Source organism: Tiliqua scincoides, chromosome 7 (assembly GCF_035046505.1).
Source record: "Tiliqua scincoides isolate rTilSci1 chromosome 7, rTilSci1.hap2, whole genome shotgun sequence".
In the NCBI taxonomy this organism is placed as follows: Eukaryota; Metazoa; Chordata; class Lepidosauria; order Squamata; family Scincidae; genus Tiliqua; species Tiliqua scincoides.
In genome coordinates this window covers 66,526,887-66,551,316 of record NC_089827.1, presented here as the reverse complement: position 1 = coordinate 66,551,316, position 24,430 = coordinate 66,526,887, and the positions used below count along the sequence as shown (strand labels likewise).

At 40.8% G+C, this 24,430-nt stretch overlaps 1 protein-coding gene across 1 annotated transcript in view; it reads right to left on the bottom strand.

Moving 5' to 3' along the window:
- Positions 1–433: 433 nt before the first annotated feature.
- The window catches only part of POC1B (POC1 centriolar protein B), a 51,646-nt gene continuing 27,649 nt past the window's right edge, over positions 434–24,430 (bottom strand). Inside the window, exons 8-12 of the mRNA XM_066633133.1 lie at positions 22,663–22,731; positions 22,093–22,245; positions 15,914–15,997; positions 2,526–2,771; positions 434–654 (exon numbers count right to left, since the gene is read on the bottom strand). Of these exons, the coding sequence (XP_066489230.1) occupies positions 556–654; positions 2,526–2,771; positions 15,914–15,997; positions 22,093–22,245; positions 22,663–22,731 (651 nt within the window). The 3' untranslated portion in view covers positions 434–555. The remainder of the gene's footprint in view (positions 655–2,525; positions 2,772–15,913; positions 15,998–22,092; positions 22,246–22,662; positions 22,732–24,430) is intronic.

Genomic DNA, 24,430 nt, shown 5'->3' with positions numbered 1-24,430 from the left:
TTATTCTGGTCCTATACGTAGGTGAGGGGAGAAAGGGAAGCCAGCCCCTGTGTGTAGCAGAGAAATGTCACTGCAACAATCTTATAGGCGAAATTGCTCCTATTTCTAATGGACAACCTCATGTCTTCTAGGAGAGAGCAAGAATGCTGTGGGAAATCTACATGGTGGACAAGACAGGAATGGGATCAGTTTTGCACAGATGCAAAACTGTGAGTGCACACTGAAGACCCACAGAACTTTGGACTGTGTTTATTATTATTAAGAATATTCAATCTATTTATCTACCTATCTAAGAGATTTATTCCCTGCCTTTCCACCCCTGCTTAAGGGCCCTCAAGGCGGCCCATATGGAGAAAAATTCAGAGATAAGTAGACAAGAGATATGGAAAAAAAAATACATTTTTATTAAGATGCACAAAAATAATACGTTCAAAATTTTTATCAGTTATCTATATAAAAACTCTTATACATAAGAGGCACTTTTTTGCTTCCTGTTAGCCTGCCGCTGTTTGCCTAAGCATCTGTATTGTTTGCCAGCATCTGAATTGCTCACTCTCAGTGTATCGCAGAAAGTAGCGATTTCTCTTGGCTCTCCAAACACTCTTTCAGTTTATCTTCGGTCAAAGTCAAGCGCTGCTCCAAGATTGAAATGGTCTGTTAGGACAACAGAAGAACAAGTGGATGTTACATCTGGCCACCTGAATGTGCAGCATTTTAATTGAAAAATAATTTCCCTTCATGCATAAAAAGACAGTTGCCAAAAAAAAGAGACAGAAATCCTATCATTTAAAAAATGGCTCTGTAATCTACTGAAATGTTATGAAATTTTGCTTTTTGGAAGTCCCTCTAACTGTGCTTGTGCTACTGACACATGGTATTCACAAGTGTCACAGATAATATTCTCATTATCAAAAAGAGAGGAAAGCTCAATTGCCTAGCAATCCAGAACTGGGGAATGAAGACAAAAAGATGATCGTTTTAAATCCCATTGGAGTTTAATTCAAATCCACCTGGAGTTTTATTCATTCATTACTGAAATGTACAGGACAATGAAAATAATTGATTCTTGGAGCAAGTTAAATCTTAGAGAAGAAAAAGGCAAAGGAAAACGGCAGGGAAAAGTTAAAAGTAGAAAAGAAATGGGTAGTAAAGTTAGTATAAAATAGCAATACAAGAAGAGGTAAAGGAGGATGAAGGAGAGATGGGAAAAGAAAATACAGTTTAAAAGCATGATTACTAGAAATACAAGATCCATATTAATACTGTAAATACCCCTTTGTATAAAAATGTGGACCATATTGATTATCAGATGAATTAACAAATTTTAAATGAAGAACTTAATTTTGAATGTAATTATCATTTCTATGAATGAACTATCTAAAAGAGTAGGTATACAGCAAATATTAAATTTACTGCTTAAGGCCTAAAGTTCTCAAACTTTTAGCATCAGGACCCACTTTTTGGAATGAGAATCTGTCAGGACCCACCGGAAGTGATGTCATGACCAGAAGTGACTCATTAACAGGAAGAGTTTAAACAATCCTAGGCTGCAATCCTACCCACACTTACCCAGGAGTAAGCCCCATTGACTATCATTGTTAAAAGTATATACTTAGTAGCCTATTAAAAGTACAGATCAGTAATATTTCCCCAAATGCAGTCACATAACTTGTTAGCATTAAGTCTAGTATATTAAAAATAAAATATTGAAATGAATGGGGACCCACTGAAATTGGCTTGTGACCCACCTAGTGGGCCCTGACCTACACTGACTTAGAGAATTATTAAAGAACAAAAGTATCCTGGCACAACTGAAATTTAGACTATTTGGAATGACAATGGTAGTAGAAATCAAAGCTTAGCACTCTAATCCCAGATAATTTGCTCTGGCAGCATATGTCTATACATGACTTGCGACTTGCATATTCAGACACAGGTTGGTACTATCCATATGAGAAATAAATCTTTCAGGAATCTACCTTCTTTTAAGATAGATAACTTCCTGGAAATGAAATTGTTGGGAACTTCCCTTTCAAGTTTGAAATCTTCAGATACGGAATAAAATATAACATTAAAAATCATATTCCCTTCTAACAAGTTGTGATACCTTCGACTGAACTGTAGGTTTCCTTCAATATCTCAAAACAGATTTTGTACTGAGTAACAATATGTGCATTTATTTCATGGACTGGTTAAAAGCTCTACTCCAGATATGCTGTGATTACAACTCAGTAGAAAGCACTACTATCCCCCCCTTTGTACAGAAGAAGCACTGCGGCAGAGTGAGAAGCTTGCCCCAGGCCTCCTAGAGAGTTCATGACCGAACTGGGAACTTCCAGCTTGGGACACAGAAGCAGCCTAGTTCTGGGACACCTCCTCCCACATAACTAGATGCTTCTTGTTCTCCTGCTCAGACACCTGGTTTCTTTGGGAGAAGCAGATGTGTGAGGTCACAAAAAATATCAATAAAACATCAGCATAAAAGATACATCGAAGCAGGCATGATGTGCTGGGAATTCACTCACAAGAGTAAGAACATCCAGTTGCTCCACAATGTGCTCCAAGGCATTACTCAGAACTAGTGAAATGCCCACTGGCTCATCCATTGTACGTGAAGTGCCTTTACTTCCATCTTCCAAATTCATTTTTGACCTTGCCGGTGAAGATAAAGCAGAACGACGCTGAGAGTCTCTGGGATACTCTAGAGAGGTACTTGCCTTTGTGGCTAGAGAGGGACTTGCCTTTGTCACTAGAGAGGGATTCATCTTTGTCTTCATTTCAAGGGAAAACACAAACGTAATTATGTTAGGCATTAAAAAAATCTTCACTTTTGCTAACCAAGAATGTCTATTTTTCCCATTTTAAAAGCAAACCTGATATTATAATTAGAGCAATTCCTTCCATTTTACATGCAATTATAAAATACCTATCTTAACGGACACACTATCTTCTCTATGTTTTCCCAAAAGATCTTTTCTGTTTTACATCACATTATTTTTTTTAAATTCAGCTTTCATTGTTTTGTTTAATCCCAGTAGTATTTATCTTTTACCTTTTTGCTATCACAAACTCGTTTAAGAAACAAATTTTCATTATTATTAACAACAACAAAAGCATTTTTATCCCGACTTTCTCCCCAAGGAGACCCAAGGCAGCTTACAAAAACAAATACATGTACAAACGATCAGAAAAATCACAATTAAAAACAAATTACGCTGTAACCTAATAGCCCATAAAATAATCTTAAAACAACCATAAAACACAATTACATAGAAGAGTAGTAGCAGACACTGCATAAAGAAGGTTCAAACTTGTAGAAGTCAGATGTTCTTATTAAAAAGGCTGAGAACTAAGATGGCTTGTTTGGAAGAAAAAGAAAAAATTTCTTTAGGCCTGCCAGAAAGTTTCCAAGGAGGGAGCAATTTGTAAATCGAGAGGGAGGTGATTCCAAAGGGTTGGTGCCACTACTGAGAAGGCCCTATTTCTTGCTGCTGCCCCTCATGCCTTCCTAGGTAAAGGCACTTGTAAGAGGGCCTTCTTCTATAAGAACATAAGAAGAGCCCCGCTGGATCAGGCCAAAGGCCTATCTAGTCCAGTTTCCTTATCTCACAGTGGCCCACCAGATGCCTCAGGGAGCACACAAGACCACAAGATACTAGCACTCCCCTGTATTTGGCATTCTATTTTCCCTCGCACCCCCCAAAAAGACACCAGACTTCACTTGGGTTTAATTTGGGCCACTTGATTAAACACAAGTGTCCAATTTTTAACACCTGAAACCTACTTAACATACCTTCCCTCCCTCACCACTCTGGGGTAGGTGAAAAAAACTGCAAATCGCGGCCAATTTGGATGACAGAAAAAGATTCCTACCCGGTCCTCATGATGAGTGAAGAGCTAATCTCAGACTAAACGTTGTACATACCCATTATGGCTTGTAACCTGTGATGGAATTTTCTTTCAAAAATCTGTCCAATTCCCTTTTAAAAGCATCTAGGCCATAGAGCATCAAAACGTCCTGCAGCAATTAGTTCTAAAGACTAATTACAAGCTGAGTAAAGAAATACTCTTTTGTCTGGTCGAACTCATCCAACACTCAATTTTAGTGGCTGTCCCTTGGTTCTGGGGTTATGTAAAAGGGAAAAGAGCATTCCTCTATCCACCCTCTCCATCCCCTGCATAATTTTGTATATCTCTGTCATGTCCCCCCTCAGACACCTTTTTTCTAGACTGAAGAGCCTCAACTGCTGTAGTCTTTCCTCATAATGTTGGTGCCATTGTTGGTGCCATAATGTTGGTGCAAAGGAATCATTTTGGTCGCTCTCTTCTGCACCTTTTCTAGTTCTGCTGTCCTTTTTAAGATGTGGTGACCAGAACTGAACACAATACTCCAGATTTGGTCTTACTATTGATTTGAACAATGGCATTATAATATTGGCCGTTTTATTCTCAGCTCCCTTTTTAATAATCCTGAGCATGAAATTGGCCTTCTTCACTGCCACCGCACATTGGGTCGACACTTTCATCGACCTGTCCACCACCACCCCAAGATCTCTCTCCTGATCTGTCACAGATAGCTCAGAACCCGTTAGCCTATATGTGAAGTTTTGATTTTTTGCCCCAATGTGCATGACTTTGCACTTACTAAACTGAAATGCATCTGCCATTTTGCTGCCCATTCTCCCAGTTTGAAGAGATCCTTCTGGAGCTCTTCATGATCTTTTCTGGTCTTCACCAGAAGGCTTCAGAAATGTTTGGTGTCATCCACAAACTTGGCCATATCACTGCCTAACCCTATCTCCAGGTCATTTATGTTGAAAAGCACTGGTCCCAGGACAGATCCTTGGGGCACACCACTTTTCACCTCTCTCCATTGTGAAAATTGCCCATTGACACCCACTCTCTGTTTCCTGGTTCTCAACCAGTACCTAATCCATGAGAGCACCTGCCTCTTACTCCTGACTGTGGAGTTTTCTTTACCCCGGGCACGGGGCTGTGGAGGTCCGCTGCTGCTTACAGAAGCCATGCTGATTCAAAACTTGTTCTTCTATGTGTTTTAAGATTTTATCTTTGATAAGGCATTACACTACTGTTGCCTTGCACATGCCTGATCTCTCAGAAGCTAAGCAGGGTCAGGCCTGGTTAGTACTTGGATGGGAGACCGCCTGGGAATACCGGGTGCTGTAGTCTTATACCATAGTCTTTCGAGACTGAAGGTTGCCAACCAACACTATCTTACCTGGAACAGATGTTAAGCTAACTGGCCTATAGTTTCCCAGATCCCTTCTCCTTCCTTTTTAAAAGATTGGTGTGACATTTGCTGTTCTTTAATCTGGCATCATTGCCATTTTAAAGGGCAAGTTGCATATTTTAGTCCAAAGATCGGCAAGCAGCAGTGCTGGGGCATGTCCAGGGACTTCTGCTAGGCCGGTGCTGCTGCTTGCATCTTGCTGCAGTGGTCTGGCTCCTCCTGACAGTGGGTGGCATTTGCTGCCACTGTAATACTGCCAGAACACTAGATCTGGCAGCGTTATGTAAGCATAGGAATAGGCAGGCCATAAGGCTTATACAGGTCTAGGGCTATACTTTTTTATTCAAAAGGAAGAAAAAAATCAGAAACTTCTTAAACAAGAGAAAGAGGGTATTCAGGAAAAAAGGATATAACCTGAGCACATAAGAAACATAAACGTTAAATGTATTCTCCATTGGTTAAAAATGGTGAAGGCTACGAAGACAGAGCAAAATAAGGCTGTGAATGCCAGATACAAGATCCTTGCACGCCAAACATGGTAATGCTGTTAGGACCAACTAAACTATCACAAACTATTAATGTGGCAATGTTTGAGTTCTCCAGAACTCTTCTTTGGGATGTTAAGTAAAACAAGAATAAGGAGAAAAACACAGAACAAAACATGAGGAACAGGCTTCCAAAGACTTCTGTTTGGTAAAATGCTTGAGATGGAGTGAGGGATGTTTTATGCAGACTTTGCTAGGTGTAATTGAGGAATGGAACAAAGGAACAAAAATGTCGGTTCCCCAATTATCAAAAAGATAAGATCTAACAATTGCTTGGTTCTGTCTCCAGCCCTGAGCAGAGCACACAGGTCACTCGGAAGGGAAAGAGCATTTTGTCAAACAAAATGGCCAGGCCTAGTCACAATGATCAGGCGGTGCTATTCCTGAATCTGTGAAATGTTTGCCATGATAAAAGTGGTCTTCGGATTCTAGGAAGTTCCTGCATGGAGAATTGGCATGCATCTGATGACATCAAGCATCATTATCAAACACAAAAAAGCACCTCCAAACTAGATCTACTTAAAAGCTAATTTTGCCTAAAAACAAACTTTTAAGGTCTCAGAAAGCACAAGGCCAAGTTACACAACTCAAAAACCATCTGCCTTTAATCTTTGGCCAGCCTTTGTATTCATAAAGCATATTTGACAGCTTCCTGTGGAATACCAGAATGAGCTCATGACAGACAAGGATTTGAAGATAGGATTTCTAATGAATCAGGACACTGGTGTGACATGCTCTTTAAAAATAGGACATCCAGTACCCAGTATATGTTCTCCGTTACAGATTGATTTTCTTAATTCAATTTTTTTCTGTTTAAATATCACCTTGTTCCAATGCAGGGGAACCCAAAAAAAGTACCTTTAATTCAACAACAACCTGGAACTACGTTGTTAAGAATGAGGTATTGCAAATATAATACTATTAATACCACATTTGGTTGCATGACTGATCACTGATAAAGCTTCTGTGGGCTGGTGTCTTGAAATGAGTGATCTACATACCTTCTACTTTACAGCAGCATCTTTTATTAAACTGTCATAAAACTGGATGACACCAACTGATGGATTTAATTTTGTTGGTTTAAGCCACTTTGAATGTATGCCATTAAAACAAATATTAATATAAAAAAGGCTAATTTGTACCCATTTGTTATTTGCTGTGTTATCTCTTTTTTACATACACAAAGAGCCAATAGCAAAATTGATGTAGTGAGAGTGCATGGTACACAAAACACAGGTGGCCATGAGATAAACCCTCAAAACCTTGCCATTAATGCATAAAGATCTATACAGAGCCCATTTCTATCCCTCCCCTCCCAGTTGGTGCAGCCATGCTGAAAAGGAGTGTGCTGATTCCAGTGAGGAGGGGGCGGATCATAAGGTTTTGGAGGGGAAATGAGATCTAAAACCCTTTACCCCTCCATAAGCTTCCTGCTCCACAATAGGTCTCCTTGGACCTATGCCAGCTCTTTAGCTGGTGCAAGTCAGAGGAGAGAAAGTGAGCAGGGAGGCTGCAAAAAGAGGGATCTGGCTTGTGGCATTACCACTGGGTCCACCCCCCACTTGTAGCCTCCCCACCCTGTTCCTCCTCCTCCCCATCCAGTTTCGCCCCCCTCCCCGCCCCTGCCACTGCCTTACCTGTAGCCGCAGAGTCCAGCAATGAATGGAGAGCACTGCTGTCTTTCACAGCAGCACTTCCAAAATGGCCACTGATGGTGTGCGCTGCACACTGTTGGCAACTACTTTGTGATAGGATCAGGCTGCTATTCTCTTTCAGGAGCCCTATCAAAATTATAGGAAGTTATGCAGCATCAACATTTGGTGGACACTGCTCAAAATAACTTTGCCCAAACTTTGTTCATATGAACAATGATTTTGGAATTGGACACAACACGGAATAATTCTGTTTCTGAAACATAACCTAAAATTTTCTATTCATTCATTCGATCAACAGTTCATTCTGAAAAGCATCTGAATACAGAGAATCCACAACATAAAAATCCTAAAATGATAAATGCAACTTATAATAGTAAATCAAAATTGCTTTCATAAATGATTTGGCAAGATGAAGTGTTGAACTTCCAGTTCCAGTTCAACAGCCTGGTCCTTATTGTTCAGCAAAGAAACATCTTCTAAGGGTCCCTCTGCTGGCACTAAGCCATATGGCTTGTATGGTGCTGGAGACCAGAGGAATCAGAAGCCTTGTACCCTACACAATACCGGTTGTGTGCCGGTGAGTTTGTGTTGTATTGGCAGGGGCAGAACAGGACCATCGCTTGAATTGCACTTTTTATGTCTTAGTAACCCACAGGCGCTGGAAGGTTGGAATAAATTCACACTGGGTCCTGCTAGGGACAGGGAAGGAGTCAAGCGAGCTTCCCAGGAAGATGCCTGTACTTCAGCTACAGTTCTATGAGCTGCTCATAGTCACTCTATGAGCTCTTGTGTCCTAAGACCCAGGAATGGGCTGTAAATCTGTGGCAATGCAACGATCCCAAACTAAAGCAGCAAGACTAACTAACTGGATTTTAATAATGAAATTGACATTTTCATGGCACACTTGGTTATTCTTACTAATTTTGCCTAAAGCTAACCAAAGCTTTATAGGGCACTAGGTCATTTCAGAGCATAGAAAACACACACACACACACACACACACACACACACACACACACACATACACACACACACAAAGTGGAGCTTTGCTTTTATTATAACGTATGCTGAAGGAAAGCCAGCCAGCTCCTCTGCTGCTGCCTCTGCAGCTGTGCTTGGGTAAGCCAGTTTTATTTATTTGCCAAGGATGACAGCTGGGTTAAATTTAGCACAGCTTTGGTGGCATTAAGGAGCAGCTGCCTCTCAATCGCACTGGGAGCAAATAAGTGGGTCTCTGGCTTTTTAAACAGATTTAGGGGTGGGAACATAGAAAGCGGCCTTAGATGGTCCATTTCACTCAGCACTGTCAGTGCCAAATGACTTAGTTCTGCAGGGTTACAAGCAGGAAGCTTTCCCTGCCCTACCAGGAGACTGAGCCTGGGGGCCTTCTGTCTGCAAGGCTCACATACTGTGAGCTTTACCATGGAACCATGGCCCCTCCGTGGAGCCTGGAAGTAAGATGGGGTTTTCCATTTGCCTATGGCCAACAGAAAGTTTCCTGCATTGCTGCTCATTAAACTAGAACAATAATAACATTTTATTACAGATTAGTGCTTAGCATTTTTTTTTAAACAAAGAAAGATAATGACACGGTGACAGAGTTCACAGTTGCAAGGCCCTTGGTTCAATCCCTAGCCTCTCCAGCTAAAAGGATAAGGCAGAAAGCAATAGGAAAGATCCTAGAGCTTGCTGACAGTTGGAGAACAATGGGCTGGGCAAAGTTGACCAGTATTCTTCACATGTTCCAATCTAGTGCAGGGAGGAGGGCGGAACAGGGTGATGGGGATAGGTAGATCAGGTTTGGGGGGGCGGGATTGGCGGCACTGGCATACACTGCATCCAAACTGCCTTTCCTGTGCCTGATCCGCCTGAATGGGTCAACGCAGACTGGTGCCAGGGATATCACTGGTGCAGACACGAGTTGACCCTTGGGGCTTATCCAGGGGTAAGGGAACAAATGTCCCAGTGGAAACCTCTAGCAGCCAAACATCCCCCACGGGATGCAGCATACTCTGCACCAGCACTGTTGCATTGCTGCACAGGAATTTAGGTAGGATTGGGCTGTTAACCCATTTCTGCCCAGCCCACAGGTGTACACATTTGATCCCTGTTGCATATAAGCAACATTGGGCAGAAATGACTTAAGTACATTTCAGTATTTTTTTAAAGACATTTAAAAGTAAGCTGGTCTTTACATTACCTTCTCCATTTACTATATTTAATTTACACTGAAGTATGCAACATGTACATGGTTCAATTTTCACCTACCAGCAGAAATAGCTAGCTTTAAAAAAAAGAAGAAAAAGAAGAAGAAAAAACCACAGGACACCAACCAGAGACTAAACTCATCAAAGCTGCAGGCTCCCAAAGGTGAGAAATTCCCTGCCAGGAAGTCAACCCTAAATATAAACCCTCCAGGAAGAAGCATATACAAGTGTTTTCATAAACGACAAATATTCTTAGGGAGACCACAGGTGCCAAAACCAACAATATGAGTTTCACAGGGGGGAAGTAAAGAAATGCAATAAAGGCTGGTCTTCTGTGTCTCGGACAACAGCTGAAGCAGGAAGCTCTTAAAATGAGAAGGACAAATAACTCGAAACCACCAAAACATTTGCACTATTTACAAGAAAAAAGAACCCAGTTTAATTTGCAGAAAGTTTTTTTCAGACTGTATATCTATGCATCCTTGGGAATACTTCACAGCTAGATCTAAAAGGAGAGCCTCATAATGAGGATGCTGTGCTACCTATCTCCTTACTGGGCTGCAGTTCTTGCTGAAGTGGCTTCTTCAAAACCAGCCTTACATTCACTCTCTTATCCCACCCCCTTCCATATCCTTCTATCTTCTCTACATTGCTTTGATGCTCCATTTTGCTTCCCCCAATTCTCCTTCACATACCCCACATCATGCACCATCTTTCTTATCGAGATTTTCAATTTATAGCAATGCAGAAGTCAAAAATGCTGAATCTATGCCATACACAGCTTTACTTCTTTTCAACATAGATTCATTCTGGTCTTTTTCAATCTTCCGAGACTCAGTGAATGTCAGAGAGCTATCCATAATCTCTTCACAGCAGACTATACTATATTTTCCATAGCAAGGCTTTTAAAGACAATGGTTGAGATTCAAAGAATCACCAGTTAATTTCAAACACTCATTGGGGGTCAAGGAATCACCAGTTATGGACAAGTCCACAAGACTTGTTTTCCTAAAAAAGCAACACCCCAGCCCCTAGAGTTACATATCATCTGCTTGCAGTAATCTGAACTATGTATGCTTCAGCAGGCGGCATCTCAAGAATAAACCAATGTTCCCAAGTTTGGCATGGCATAAGAATGTGCCAAACTGTCTGGGAACAGTAAGATAAAAGGAGATTGTTCCCATAAGGAAATGGTCACCATAACATATTAATTGTAAAGCTACCCAAATCAAAAATGTTATGGAATATTTCTTAGGACTATTCTTGGTTAATTGCTGGTGCTGAGGTAGGATAAATGGTTAAGGGAAAAGTGATATATAGATACAATATACTTAATAATATCACAATACCTTGAAGAGTCTGGCATTTGGGGGATATGTTCCCCAAAAGTCAAGCACTGTGTTAAGCAATGCTGTTGGAGACCCTCTCACTCTAACAGGCAGGAAATGGGTGCCAAATGGTCCAGAATGCACTGCTCCCATTAGTTAGAATGGCTGTCAATCATTCTGGGACAAAGAGGACTGAAGCAAAGCAGAGTTAATGGAGGGTGTAACTAATTAACTTTTCTTGCACCCACCTTTCTCTGAAACCAGCGAACCTTTCCAGAAACAAAAGAGTTGGCCTGCATCAATCAAAAGACCAAACTGGCATTTTAACTGAACATTAAGGCAGAGCTTAGATAAGCTTTTGTGCGAGAGCAATGTCAAGATGCAATTAAGGGATGCTAATGGCATTTAATTGCCTTTGCATAGCCACAGTAATTAAAAAGTACATCAAAATACTACAGAGAAAGAAGAAATTACAAAATGCTAGATCAAACATAAAATACTTAAGTCTAGAAAAATATCTACTACACTGTGGCTACCGCGTATATCATCCGCTAATAATAATATGTGGCATTTTGAGTGTTCAGAGGCCTTCATGTTGTCTCAGTAATGCTTACAATAGCTCTTTAAGATAGCCTCATTATCCCTTTACTGCTGATGAGGGTGGGCTGCAGCTTACAGGCTCAGTGACTTACCCAATCCTATCCAACTTTCGGTGCAGCCATGATACAGCCCTGTGGTAAGGGAACAAATGTTCCCTTACCTTGAGAAGGCCTCTCTGACTGCCTCCCCCCCCCCCCCCACAGGATTTCTCTCTGGGGAAACATGTTCTGTTAGTCTGAAGCAAAAAAGCTTGTGCACAGTATAAATAGGAGAGGTGCATGGGACATCATGAAGAATCTTCCAAGAGCAGTTTCTCAGCTTAAAAAATCATTATTTTAAAAATCAGGCTTTGCTGAACGCTTAAAAGCAAAATTACACTAATCATATAAATAAACAAAAGTGAGACAGCCCACCAAAAACACGGGTCAAGGGAAAAATGGATGAAGAGATTGCTGTTTACCAGAGGGAGGTTTGTAACATTTGAAGAACAAATTGACTTATCCACTTCAGACACCTTCCATTACAATTAAATGTCCCTTGCTTCGAACCAAAGCAAGGGACTTGCTGCACATTTAAGGGCCTTTTGGCATATATTCATATTCAGAGTGTTGGCTGTACCACATTCCTGATTATTAAAGTTTGCACTGATTAAGCACCTTTAAGCTCATATGTATCATTCAATTGAAATCAACGAGACTTAGGCCCAAATCCTAACCAACTTTCCAGCACTGACACAGCTGTGCCAATGGGGTATATGCCGCATCCTGCAATTGGGTGGCAGTCACAGAAGCCTCCTCAAGGTAAGGGAATGTTTGTTGCCTTACTCAATGCTGCACTGCCCTTCCCTCAGTGCTGGAAAGTTGGTTAGGATTGTGCCCTTAAAGTGCAATCCTATGTATGTTTACTAGGAAACCAGCTCCACTATGTACACTGGTGCTTACTCCCTAGTAAGTATGTATATGATTGCAGCTTTAGAGTGATTAGCCTTGGCTAGAATGTACACAAGGGAAAAAAATACAGTACAGTGGTGCCTCGCAAGACGAAATTAATTCGTTCCGTAAGTTGTTTCGTTTTGCGAAATGTTCGTCTTGCGAAGTGCAATTTAAAACAAACCAAAAAAAAAAAAAGGAAAAAAATTCGTCTTGCGAAGCACGGCCATAGAAAAATTTGTCTTGCGAGTCACCAAAAAAAAATCACAAAACGCTTTCGTCTTGCGAGTTTTTCGTTGCGCGAGGCATTCGTCTTGCGGGGCACCACTGTACTTTCTTCAGGTAGCATATACATTATGATGCTTGTACACATTTCAGAGGATGGAATTTGTAATAATGAGTAACAGAATTTTCATTCACCACTTTAGCGTGAAATTTTTAATTTAGATTTTTCCTTCCCCCCATCAGTTGGAGGCTGTGCACCCCTCTCTCCCATGCATAAAAGTTGCTTTTTTTTTTTTTTAAAGCTGAACTGAAGCAAGGCTATCTTGTAGGAGCATAGTTATTCTCTCTACCCATTATGCCCAAATTGAACACTGTAATAATGTATTACTCTATGTAGTGGTTCTAAAACTTTTAAGCAACGGGACTCACTTTTTAGAATGACAATCTGTCGAGATCCACCAGAAGTGATGTCATTAACCTGAAAGCGATGTCCTGGCCGGAAGTGGCATCATCAATTTAGGCTTCAAACTTAAGACATGATCAACCAAGGAAGTCAACCACCCATTACACAGTGTGCTTGCATGGTTTGGAATTCAAACATTCCAGCTTGGAAGTCAAAGCAGAACAAAGACTTGGATTCTTCTCCAACCGTACAGCCCTCCCCTTTTTCCAACATTCCACCTTCTCAACTATTAAGGGAAAGCGCCATGCCTCTCTCACTGGGAGCCTGCCTAGCAGCTCTGTACCTTGTATTTTCAATGGCGGTTGAGCTAGGTGCTGCATGACCCATCTGAAATTGGCTTGTGACCCACCTAGTGGTCTGGACCCACAGTTTGAGAAACGCTGCTCTATAGCCATTGAAGAAAAGGATACATGGATTATTGTGCAAAGGCTAAAATGTAACTAGAGCATACTTTAATCATGCAGCAAGGCCCTGACAAATTACCAATGCAGTTTGGTGATAAAATAAGTCAAGGGCAGTGCTCTAGCTTCAAGTTGCACTATTCACCAAGCTTCTGATTCACCAAGCACTGCATCTGTGTACCCACCATTCACTTCAATGGAACAGGTAAGGAGATGATGGAATGAAGCCTGCAAGATTTTGTGACCTGGTGTCAATTTTCTATGCCACAGATGTTAAAAACTTGAAAAAGGGGGGAGGGGTTAAAGTATAATCCACTATATAAAAAAAGCAAATGTCTCGAAATGTTGCAAGTCACCGAACTACATACTTTTACATTTTATGAAGCATGCACCATTTACTACCCAGTCTTTCTTGACAGAATTGAAAAATGCTCAGTCCAATGCATATATGCCCAACACTCTGAAGTTTAGAGCAGCAGGGCAGTTACAGATTTACAGAACTGCTGATTGCCAGCTTCATTAGCTGCTGTTACGCTTACAGACTGGCAAAGGCATTTAGATCAAGTAGTAAATCATTTTGTAGGTCAGCAGGAAGCTCATTATGGGCAGACAGTCCAAGTGACAGAAGCACTTTCTGAGAGCGCGAGAGTAGCAATTTCCTGTGTGAAAGGCTTGCCGTTGTTTCTGCATTCCTCTGGGCACGGCTCTCTGAGAATGCTGCTTTTCCACAGGAAGAGGAAGGAACCAACCAGTTGTTAGTGGAAATGTGGGCTGAGGGCTGTCAGTCATTTTATACATGCCTCAGCATCAGCTGCGAGAACGATGATCACCGCTTGGATTCCCAGAAATATGGGAAAAAAGTGGAAAGATGCCAAGAAGGGAGTTCGTGATGGAGACATGAGGTAATGGTTCACAAGCAAAATGTCACAGGAACCTGCAAAAGAGAAATGCCACCTAACATGGATAATCCCTAATCCTACAGATATATGGAGGTGTTTATGCAGCTTCAAAAAGAAGTAGTCCCTCTTTTGAACAAAGCAGCCAGGGAAGACGACTAACAAACACAGAGACATTTGTTATTGCTTCATTTCAGAGCACATTTTTCAAATCTCTGCTTGACTAAGTGTTGGAACTAAAACACTGCTAGGACAAGCTGTTGTGGTAACACATACTGACGCATGCTTTATCTTTTCAAAGTGTCACTCTACTACGTCAATAAAATACACCCTACTACCAGAGTACAGAAAAATCCAGGTCTCCTCTGGGAAAGTTGCACAGACTCTGCTGCCAAGTCATTGAACCAGAACAGCTCTTGCCCTGATTTGCTTGAGTCCTTTCACACATCACGAAATCAACATTAAACATTTCCAGTATGAAGGTTATCTTTTTAGAAAAAAATATGCATACTTAATGTCAGGAGGAGAAAAAGAATATATAGTTAAGGATATCAGCTTCTGAATTTGTGTGAGAAGGAGGAAGAAATTTGGCTACTTGCTCAACAACTAATTTCTGCCTTAACCCGTTTTCTGATTTTATAGATCAACACTATTTTCTAGAGCACATTTGGTGAGCTTGTCAGAGATCACTTTGTGATTATTAACACAGGTATGAAAAAATAAGTACAGTAGATGCTCAGGAAATTATTGTTTAGTAACACAAAGAGCCTTAATTAAGATTAACGAGTAACACCTATAACTGTCAAGCTTACAGTCAGGTTTAGGGTGCAATCCTAACCCCTTATGTCAGTGCTTTCCAGCACTTGCATAGCGGTGCCAATGGGACACGTGCTGCATCCCGCAGTTGGATATCACTCACGGAGGCCTCCTCAAAGTAAGGGAACATTTCTTCCCTTACCTCGGAGCTGCATTGCCCTTATGTCAGTGCTGGAAAGCACTGACATAAGAGGTTAGGATAGCGCCCTTAGTTGAGTTTGAACTACAGTGACCATTGCAATAAATAGATTAGAAAGAAAAGATGTGCTACACAACAGGAAGTAAATTGGGCAGGGATGGATGAGGGTGTTCCTGAAAGGACATACTCAGATGCATTGTGTGGCTAGTTTAAATTCTAACACAGAATATTCATTTGTGAACGTAATTCACAAGGTAATGAATGAAGGTAATTCATTCATTACCTTCTACTTTGGCTGCAAAAAAAGAGGGGAAAGAACACAAAATTGTCAGGAACAAAGGCTGTGTAAACCCTGCATGACAACACTATCCTAACTTGCATATAATAGTTTTAATTGCTCTCGATAACAAACATTACCAGTACTTGGTTTATATGGCAATTTGACCTGAAAGGCTTACCTGAGAAATGGAAGGGGAAGCATGGATATCTATGACTGTAGGGTCACACGTTTGCATGTCGGTTACATCGTAGCTAGGGTTTATCTGTTGAAAACCAGATTGGAGGACATTAATATTATGCCACCTACAGAACTTGAGCACTGAACTCCCAAAGACTACAAGGGATAGGGGGATATCCCTCCTAACAACCTATAACGTACACACTAACATTCCATCAACTACTCTAGCAGCCAGTTACATAGCTACCTAATAAACACATTCTTTATGTCCCTATGCCCATATGGTTTGCATAATAATAATAAGCACTTTCAGTCTGCAAACCACTTTATATGATTTTTCTCAAATCCTTCTGCAACCCTGACTGTTAAGTATTAGTATCCCCTTATTGCAGCTGAAGCTGAGAAATGGCTCATCTAGGACAAGTGGCAGAGGTGAAATTTGAACCAGGGAGGTCTTGATTTGCAACTTTCCAAAGCAATCCAATGCATGTCTACTTGGAGGTTTCATTTATTTTCAATGGGATGTACTTCACAGTTAAGGGTGTTTAGGATTGCATCCCGAGGCAGCAATCCTATACACACTTACCTGGGAGTAAGTTCCATAGAGCACAATGAGACTGACGTCTGAGTAGGCATGAATAAGATTGTGCTACGAGCCTCTCTGCTGCTAGGATAACCAGCTTTCAAAGTCGTTACTTTTGCTTTAATCTTATTTTTAAAGTCTCATACACAAATGTTCAGAATTCTCAGTATGGTAATGCATCATCCAGGGCAGTGGTTCTCACATTTTAGCACCAGGACCCACGTTTTAGAATGAGAATCTGTCAGGACCCACCGGAAGTGATGTCATGACCAGAAGTGACATCATCAAGCAAGAAAATTTTTAACAATCCTAGCCTGCAATCCTACCAATACTTACCCAGGAGTAACTCCCATTTACTATCATTGTTAAAAGAATATACATAGTTGCTTGTTAAAAGTACAGGTCTGTAACATATCCCCAAATGCAGTCACATACCATGGGAACATCAAGCCTAATATATTAAAAATGAAATATTGAAATGAATGGGGACCTACCTGAAATTGGCTTGTGACCCACCTAGTGGGTCCCAACCCACAGTTTGAGAAACACTGATCCTGAGAATCCGTGCAAATGATGCACTGCAAAGAGTATCTGAATTTAACATATATTTATTCGGGTGAGAAGACCATGGTTGTGTCAAAGAATTAGAATCTTTGATGCTAACTATCAAGGTCCAGCAACTTCTTCAAAATTCTAGGGATAGGAGACAACAGCTAGATACATCTGGCATGTATAGGATACCCTGTGAGTGTAATTGTGTCTATATAGGCACACTAAATATATTATAAAAACAAGACTTGCAGAACATGAGAGGCACTGCAGTTTAATGAACCTAGATCAATCAGCAACAGCACAGCATACAGTAGAAACAGGTCATCAACTAAATTTCAAAGCCACACAGGTTCTTTCCAGTAATAGATTTTATTTCCCAAGGCTTTACAGAGAAGCTATCAAAATCGTTAAACATCCCCAAAACATCAACAGAAAAGAAGAGGCTCTACATATTAGTAATACCTGGCTTCTAGTCCTAAAAACAACAGACATTAAAGAGCTTTATAAGGAAGAGGTTTCTAGCAGAGGTGGGATACTGTGATTAGGCTGAGTTTGCTTTAAGAATGCAGCAGTAAAATGGGACTCTAAGCACCTGGAGGGTACTGGTTTCTTAACTGCTGTTGCTGTTAGTAACATGTCCTGTCTGACGAAGTTATGAGAAAACAGAATGAAACATCCGACTTTTTTTAACAACATGAATTCTAATTCTTTGACACAACATTGTCTTCTCACCCAAATAAATATATGTTAAATTGTTGGATTATTGCTGGCCATGAAAACCTACGAACATATATAGTATCTGAATTCTGCACTGGTGAACATTTTTAGCCTGTCTTCTGTCTAGGCCAAACAGCTATCATCACAACAAAATGTAACAATCCAACCAGTAATGTTAAAAGTCATATAAAGCTCCACCAACACACCTCTGAAAGATGAGCAGCTGTTCAGCAACAGTCAGCCCAACAATATTAAAACATCTTTCATGAAAGTCTTTTTTTAAAAAGCTTGTTGGAACAAACATAGCTTTCTTTAATTGATAACTATGCACAGGTGTGCATTTCTTTGGGAAATTAATTATATAATACTGGGGCAGTTGACAAGAAAGTCCCGTTCTATCCAGCCACAATTCCAACATCTTTCAGGGATGGGACTTGAAGCAAGGCTTCCCAGCCGGATCTCAGCATGTGTGGGGACAGAGAAGGGGGTTCCATAAAGAATTATTGAACTGGGGCTAGGCACTAGCATGGAATCTGCTGCAACACCTGCAAAACAGATGAAGGGTTCTCATAAACCCCCCCCCCCCCAAGATGTGGCATGCTGTACCAGCCAAGCCTTTCAAATTGTATGCATCTTTAGCAAACCCTGACTAGTCCATTAAATTAGCAGCCTTTATTAAATTAACAGCTTTATTCTAACAAAATTCACAGAAGGGTGTGCAGTCAAGGTTACCAGAATAAAACGGAATTGCCTGAGGCAGGGAGAACAGAGAATTCTCCAGTAATCCTTGCCTGGGGCAGCAAAAATATTCCTTACCCTGTCCTTAACGACTTACACTGATCTGACCAGATGACTTAACTAACCTACAGTGTGAGGTGTGATGCTTCCAATATTTAAAAACGTGCTCAGTCAGAAAATCCTATTTTGTAGTGTTTACCACAAGAGCTATTATTGGATTTTAGTGCCATCTAGTGTGTGTAAGATGCCTCTTCACTTAAAACAAGCAAACATTTAACTTCTAATAAGGCTAGCCAGCCCATGATGTAGGGCAGCGATTTTTTTAACTGTTTTCAGTTCATGGAATACTGAGAAGGTGCAAAAATTATCAAGGCGCTTCATCAGCTTTTTTGACAATGGACAAGGCACACTGTGCTGCTAGCTGGGGGCTCACATACCCCAATGGCCCTACTAATATAAAACCCTCTTCCAAACTCCCATGGTGCACCTGCAGACCGTTCGTGGCAGACCAATGGGAATGGCAGCTGTAGAAGATTGCCAATGTAGGGTAAACAATTGCTTTGAGGACTAGGGTGACCTCCAAATTGGCAAGGGGTGCCCTGAGTACTCCTGTGTCTACATGCTACCTGATTGGTCACTCACTATACCTACTTGTGCAGCTGCTGCCAGGGGAGTAAAAGGAGAAGGTGGGAGGGTGCACCACCATCTCCTTATGACTGGAGAGAGAAGGAAGAGAAGTGCAGCAGCACCCCCGACCTTCTCCTCCAGTCCAGCTGCAATCTTCTTCCTGGGCACCTTAGTCTTTTTCTAAGGTAGGGGTCTCTAAACTTTTTGGCTGAAGGGCCGCATCAAATATCTGGCACAGTGTCAAGGGCCAGAAAAAAAATTAAATAAAAAATTTAAATAAATGCATTAGAGCTGGAACTTAGATGAATGAATAAATGGGCTCAAATGTCCACGATTTCTCCACACATCAACACAGCCAAAGAAAGAAAGCACACACATAAATGGACTCCATTCCTCCACACCACAAGTACAACTCCAATTGTGTTTGGTCAACAGGGACAGGGGCTTTCAGGGGATCAAAGGGCTGGCTGCGGGCTGGACAGAGGCTCACCGCGGACGCATCTGGCCCCTGGGTCAGGGTTTGGAGACCCCTGTTCTAAGGGAAATAACCAACTTTAAGATTTTGGCAATGGCAGCTGTGCCAGAAAAAGAACAGGTGGGAGAGCAACTCTGCTTGCTCCAGTTGCAATCAAAAAGATGTTTGTGGAAGCCATTGTTATTTCACCAGCCACCGCTGCCAACCAGTTGGTCCCTTTCCAAAAAAGACTGGGGCAGGCAGACAGTGTGGACAGCTCTCTGCTTGCTAGATATGAAGGCCTGGAAAAAGTCTGGAAAAATTCATAAAAAACCTGGTTTTTTTTCCAAAAAATTGGAAAAATTGAAAAAAAAGAGAAAAAAATTGATTATGGAATGTTTTATTTTAACATGATGCATAAAATGCATAAGACAAGGTGTTCAGATATTTTTCAAACCATTTCTAAAAAATATGTATGGTATCAGATTATTCTAATTTCTGTGCACTGAGGACAAGCAAGTCCTAGATTACAAACTGAACTCTCCAATTCAAGAACAAGACGCATTTCTTCCTTTAGGAGATGCTGCTATTGACACAAGAAAAGAAAAAGGTTTCAGTTCTGTTTTTGCATGTGGGTGGGTATGTTTGGTTCTGTTCTGTCCTCTTCACTAGGCCTCAAAGCATTGGAAGAAAATACAGAGCAACAAAAAGGACCTGAAAGTATATACTTCATGTAAAAAAGTAAGAGTTCACATTTATCTGATTCCAGAAAATTGAAGCATTTAGCTTCATTAGTTTATCTTTATAAACTTTGTGTAAATAATAATTTAATTACTACTAATCTGGTTCTTTACTTCCCCCACCCACAACCATAGATTAGTGTCTTCTTGCAAACTAGCCAATAAATTATTTTTCTTTCCTACTTCCCTCAGGAAAATGGTGAAACTAGCATATGGAGGCATTTTCACATGACAAGTACTTCTGAGAAGAAAAAAATGCAAAGAATAAAATAGTGACACTGAAGCTCTGTAGTAAAACTCGGTGGGCTGGAGCGGTGGTCTACTTTGAAAGTTTACTAAAAAACCAAGAAGCTCTTCAAGAAATAGTAATAGTTGAAGATCTTAAAGTATCCAGGAGTGTAAGAAACCCTGTTCTTGATCAGGATGTCTTCTGGGTTCAGCTGCAAAATTCCCTGAAGATTCTAAAGCCAACTGCTGCAGCAATCACTGCATCTGAATCAGAAATTTCTTATGTAAGATAAAAACAGCTGTTTTTGAAAATCTCAGTATATCTCCACTTACAACTAGAGAAGAAAATAAAGTGAAAGATTTTATTTTTAAAAGGGAAGAATTTTGTTGTCATCCAATTCATGCTGCTGCAAATCTTTCTAAAGCAATATCCTGCAATGGTTTTTTGTTTTTTTAAATACATAGTAAATCTCTGATGCTGAAATCTGCTTGCTGCTTGCTCCTCTTGGAAAAGGTGGTAGCAAGCAGAGATGTAAAAAATTTCTGGAAATTTTGAAGCTTGGAAAAAACCCGTTTTTTTTCAGTTTTTTTGTAAACACCTGTGGACAGAGTAGCTGAACCAAATGCAGTGTTAAAACCTGTGCTGTCCCAGTATTAAAGGTATTCTTTTCTGATGCTTGGGTGTACTCAATAAACCCAATGATTAAAGACAACTACCTCTCAGTAGGCAACTCTGTTCTCAAACCTTTCTGTCTTTTTCTCTTGGGCAGCCCAAACCAGCATCCAGGGCTGCAGTGATGCTAAAATGGCTACTACTGCATCCCATGGGGCTGGGAAGTAGCTCTGGGGCTACTCGGGGTAAGGGAGATTATGCTATGCTCCCTTATCCTGTATAGCGATCAGGCAGCCTTGATGGGTCTTCCTGGATCTGTGCCTGCTATAGAGCAGCGCAGAGTTGAGGAGACCCATGTCAGGTCTCCCCGGCCAGGACGGGAAATAGGATATGGTGGCAGAGCCTGCCACCATCTCCACCCCCTTCTGCCCCACTCCCTTCCCCCCACCCGGAGCACCAGACAGCATCTGACTGGCCTCCAACCAGCGCTGGTCCAGCACAGGCTTACGCTGATTCAGCTATGGCGCTGGACTGGTGCTGACTGCCGCAGGCATGTCTTACGGCACATTTGCAACAGTGTGCACCAGTGCTGGGCTGGGCATGCCCCACTTTGGATCAGGATCTAAGGCTGCAATCCTATACTGTATACACATTTCTGGAAATAAGCTCCATTGAACACAGTGGGACTACATTTGACTAAACATGCATAGGATCGCACTGTAAGATTCACCATGAGTGTTTTCCTTAATAAACAATTCTTTTTGAGAGCAAGGAAGTCATTGTTATTGTTTAAGATTCTGGGAAAATGGACCACACAAAACACTGAAATAATATTGTCTTATCAGTGTTACCCAACAGTGTCAAATAACAGCCCAGAGTATAGGTGATGTACTGACAACTATCCGTAGTAGAAGCTGTATTAATTTACCTCTACTGATTGTGATTTTGCATCATGGCGATGAGGCGAACGCGGATAAATATCAAGAAGGTGAGGGGGCTCCTCCATATGCATTCTTCGTGTATTCTTTTCAACAAGTTTCTTAAATTCAAATACATCAAAATTGGTCTTCCACAGTAGAACCTGAAACATTATAGATGTGTATTTACTATGATGAACTTACACATTGTGGGAAAATAGTCCTTTTATTTAGTAATAGGAGAGATTACTTGAAGTCCCACTAACTGCCTTGCTTTTTAAGCCAATTAGTTATCCTAATTTATTTTAAAAAATTATACACAAGTTTTACCTAGCAAGAACAAAGACATGCAAAAAAGATTTTAAAATATAACAATTCTAATAAGACTTTTCATAAAGATTAACAGCATAACTCCATGCATCTCTACTTGTAAGTAAGCCCCATTGAGGTCTCACTCCCCCAAGTAAGTGTGAACAGGTTTGAGACCCTAGGCTTACAGACAAAAGAACATCTTTGTTTAGAGCACTCTTATAGGAATCATGTTTTTATGCTAAGAATTCAAGAGTTTTGTTTAAACAAACCTGTGTATCTGTACCACCAGAGGCAAATGTTTCCCCACCTTTTGAAAAGGCCACAGAGAGGACAGGTCCCTGGGGAGGAAAAAAAATCAGATTAAAAAGACTAAACGAAGCATAGCACTTTTCCATTTTGTACTTTTTAGCCTCTAGCCTTGACAACTCCTAATGTTTTTCATTTCTATTAATTCTAAAGCAACATTACATTAAACAAACAAGGCAAAATATAAGTTTGTGTTAATATTTTGTTTGCCACAGTTAGAAATTTCATCTTTATCATTCATGCACTTTTTGTTACATTATTAAGCAGTCTTTATTGACACAATAAAATAGATTTTTTTTTTTAAAAAGGAAGGATTTAAGTATTAACATTTATATTCCACCCCACCTTTTCACAATCATATGCAAGACAGCTTAAGGTCACACTCATTAACTCTTAATGTATGGTTTGACTGCAGTTTTTCTTTTGTGCAGGTACAATTTACATACACACATGCTAGTGGGCATGATCCAGATTTGAACTGCAGCAGGGGCAAAGTGTAAAACCCAGGTTTGTAGTTTTGGCAGAATGTACCAGAACTCTGCTCCCGCACTTCTTCTGGAGAGAGATCAGGTGGAAAATCTCTGTTCTGGCCACCAGGTCTGGCAGTGCTGACGGTACCAGAAAGGCACAAATCAATTCAATGAAATTAGGAGATATCCCAGGAATAATATGGATGTGTTGGCAGAATGAATGACAGACTGGACGGAGATAGCAATATCCACTCTAGGTGAAGTCCACCATCCCTAGTACTTTCCTTGCTAAACATTAAGTGAAGGAAAATTTGCAGTGTTGGAACTGATCTATAGTTACCAGACTTTCTTGAAGGAGCAATTTCCCAAACTTAATAGAGCCCCAGCTTCCAAATACAACAACCACAAATTGGGCTGGATCCAAGGATACCCTTGCAGAAAACACCTTTGGCTCATAGAAGGCCACTTTTACAGATTGTGCTACAATATGACATGAGAAAAGTGACTAAGTTCAAAGAGCTTAGTCTCTCGCACAAGAGCTTATGCAGCATCCTGCATCAGGACGGCTGTATGCCTCATTTGTTCAAGTACTGTGCAAACTGTTGTGCAAGCATAGACAAGTAGTGCCGGGTTGCTATTTTTCTCCTGCTCACAATGCTTCAGAAGAAACCCAATAACTATACATTTTTTAAATGAAAAAGACATTACCAGTACTCAAAGTATATTGGACAAAGTATGAACCAAATTCCAGTTAGCTGTGAAAGCATTTGAAACCTTTTGATGCCTCTATCACCTAATGAAATCTAGGCCCAAATCCTAACCAACTTTCCAGCACTGACACAGTTGTGCTAATGGTGCATGTGCTGCATCCTGCAGTTGGGTGGCAGTCATGGAGTCCTTCTCAAGGTAAGGGAATGCTTGTTCCCTTTCCTCAGGGCTGCACTGCCCTTACCTGGGTGCTGGGAAAGTTGGTTAGGACTGCGCCCCTAGAGAGCGCATGAGATAGTGAGTGCGCATAAATTGTCCACTGCACAGCTATCAAGCCAAGACATGCAATTTCTGACATGGTGCCTGAACTGTTCAAGGGGTTTCCACAGAGAAGGATGCAGTTTTAGGATATATGAGCAATGTATGAAAGGCAGTGGCTTACTTCCTCTGTGAGATTACTGTCCAAGATATGATAATACACTATGGATAATTTCACATATTAATATTTTCCCACCCTGTTGACCTCCCCCCAAAAAGTAGTGTTACTGTAATC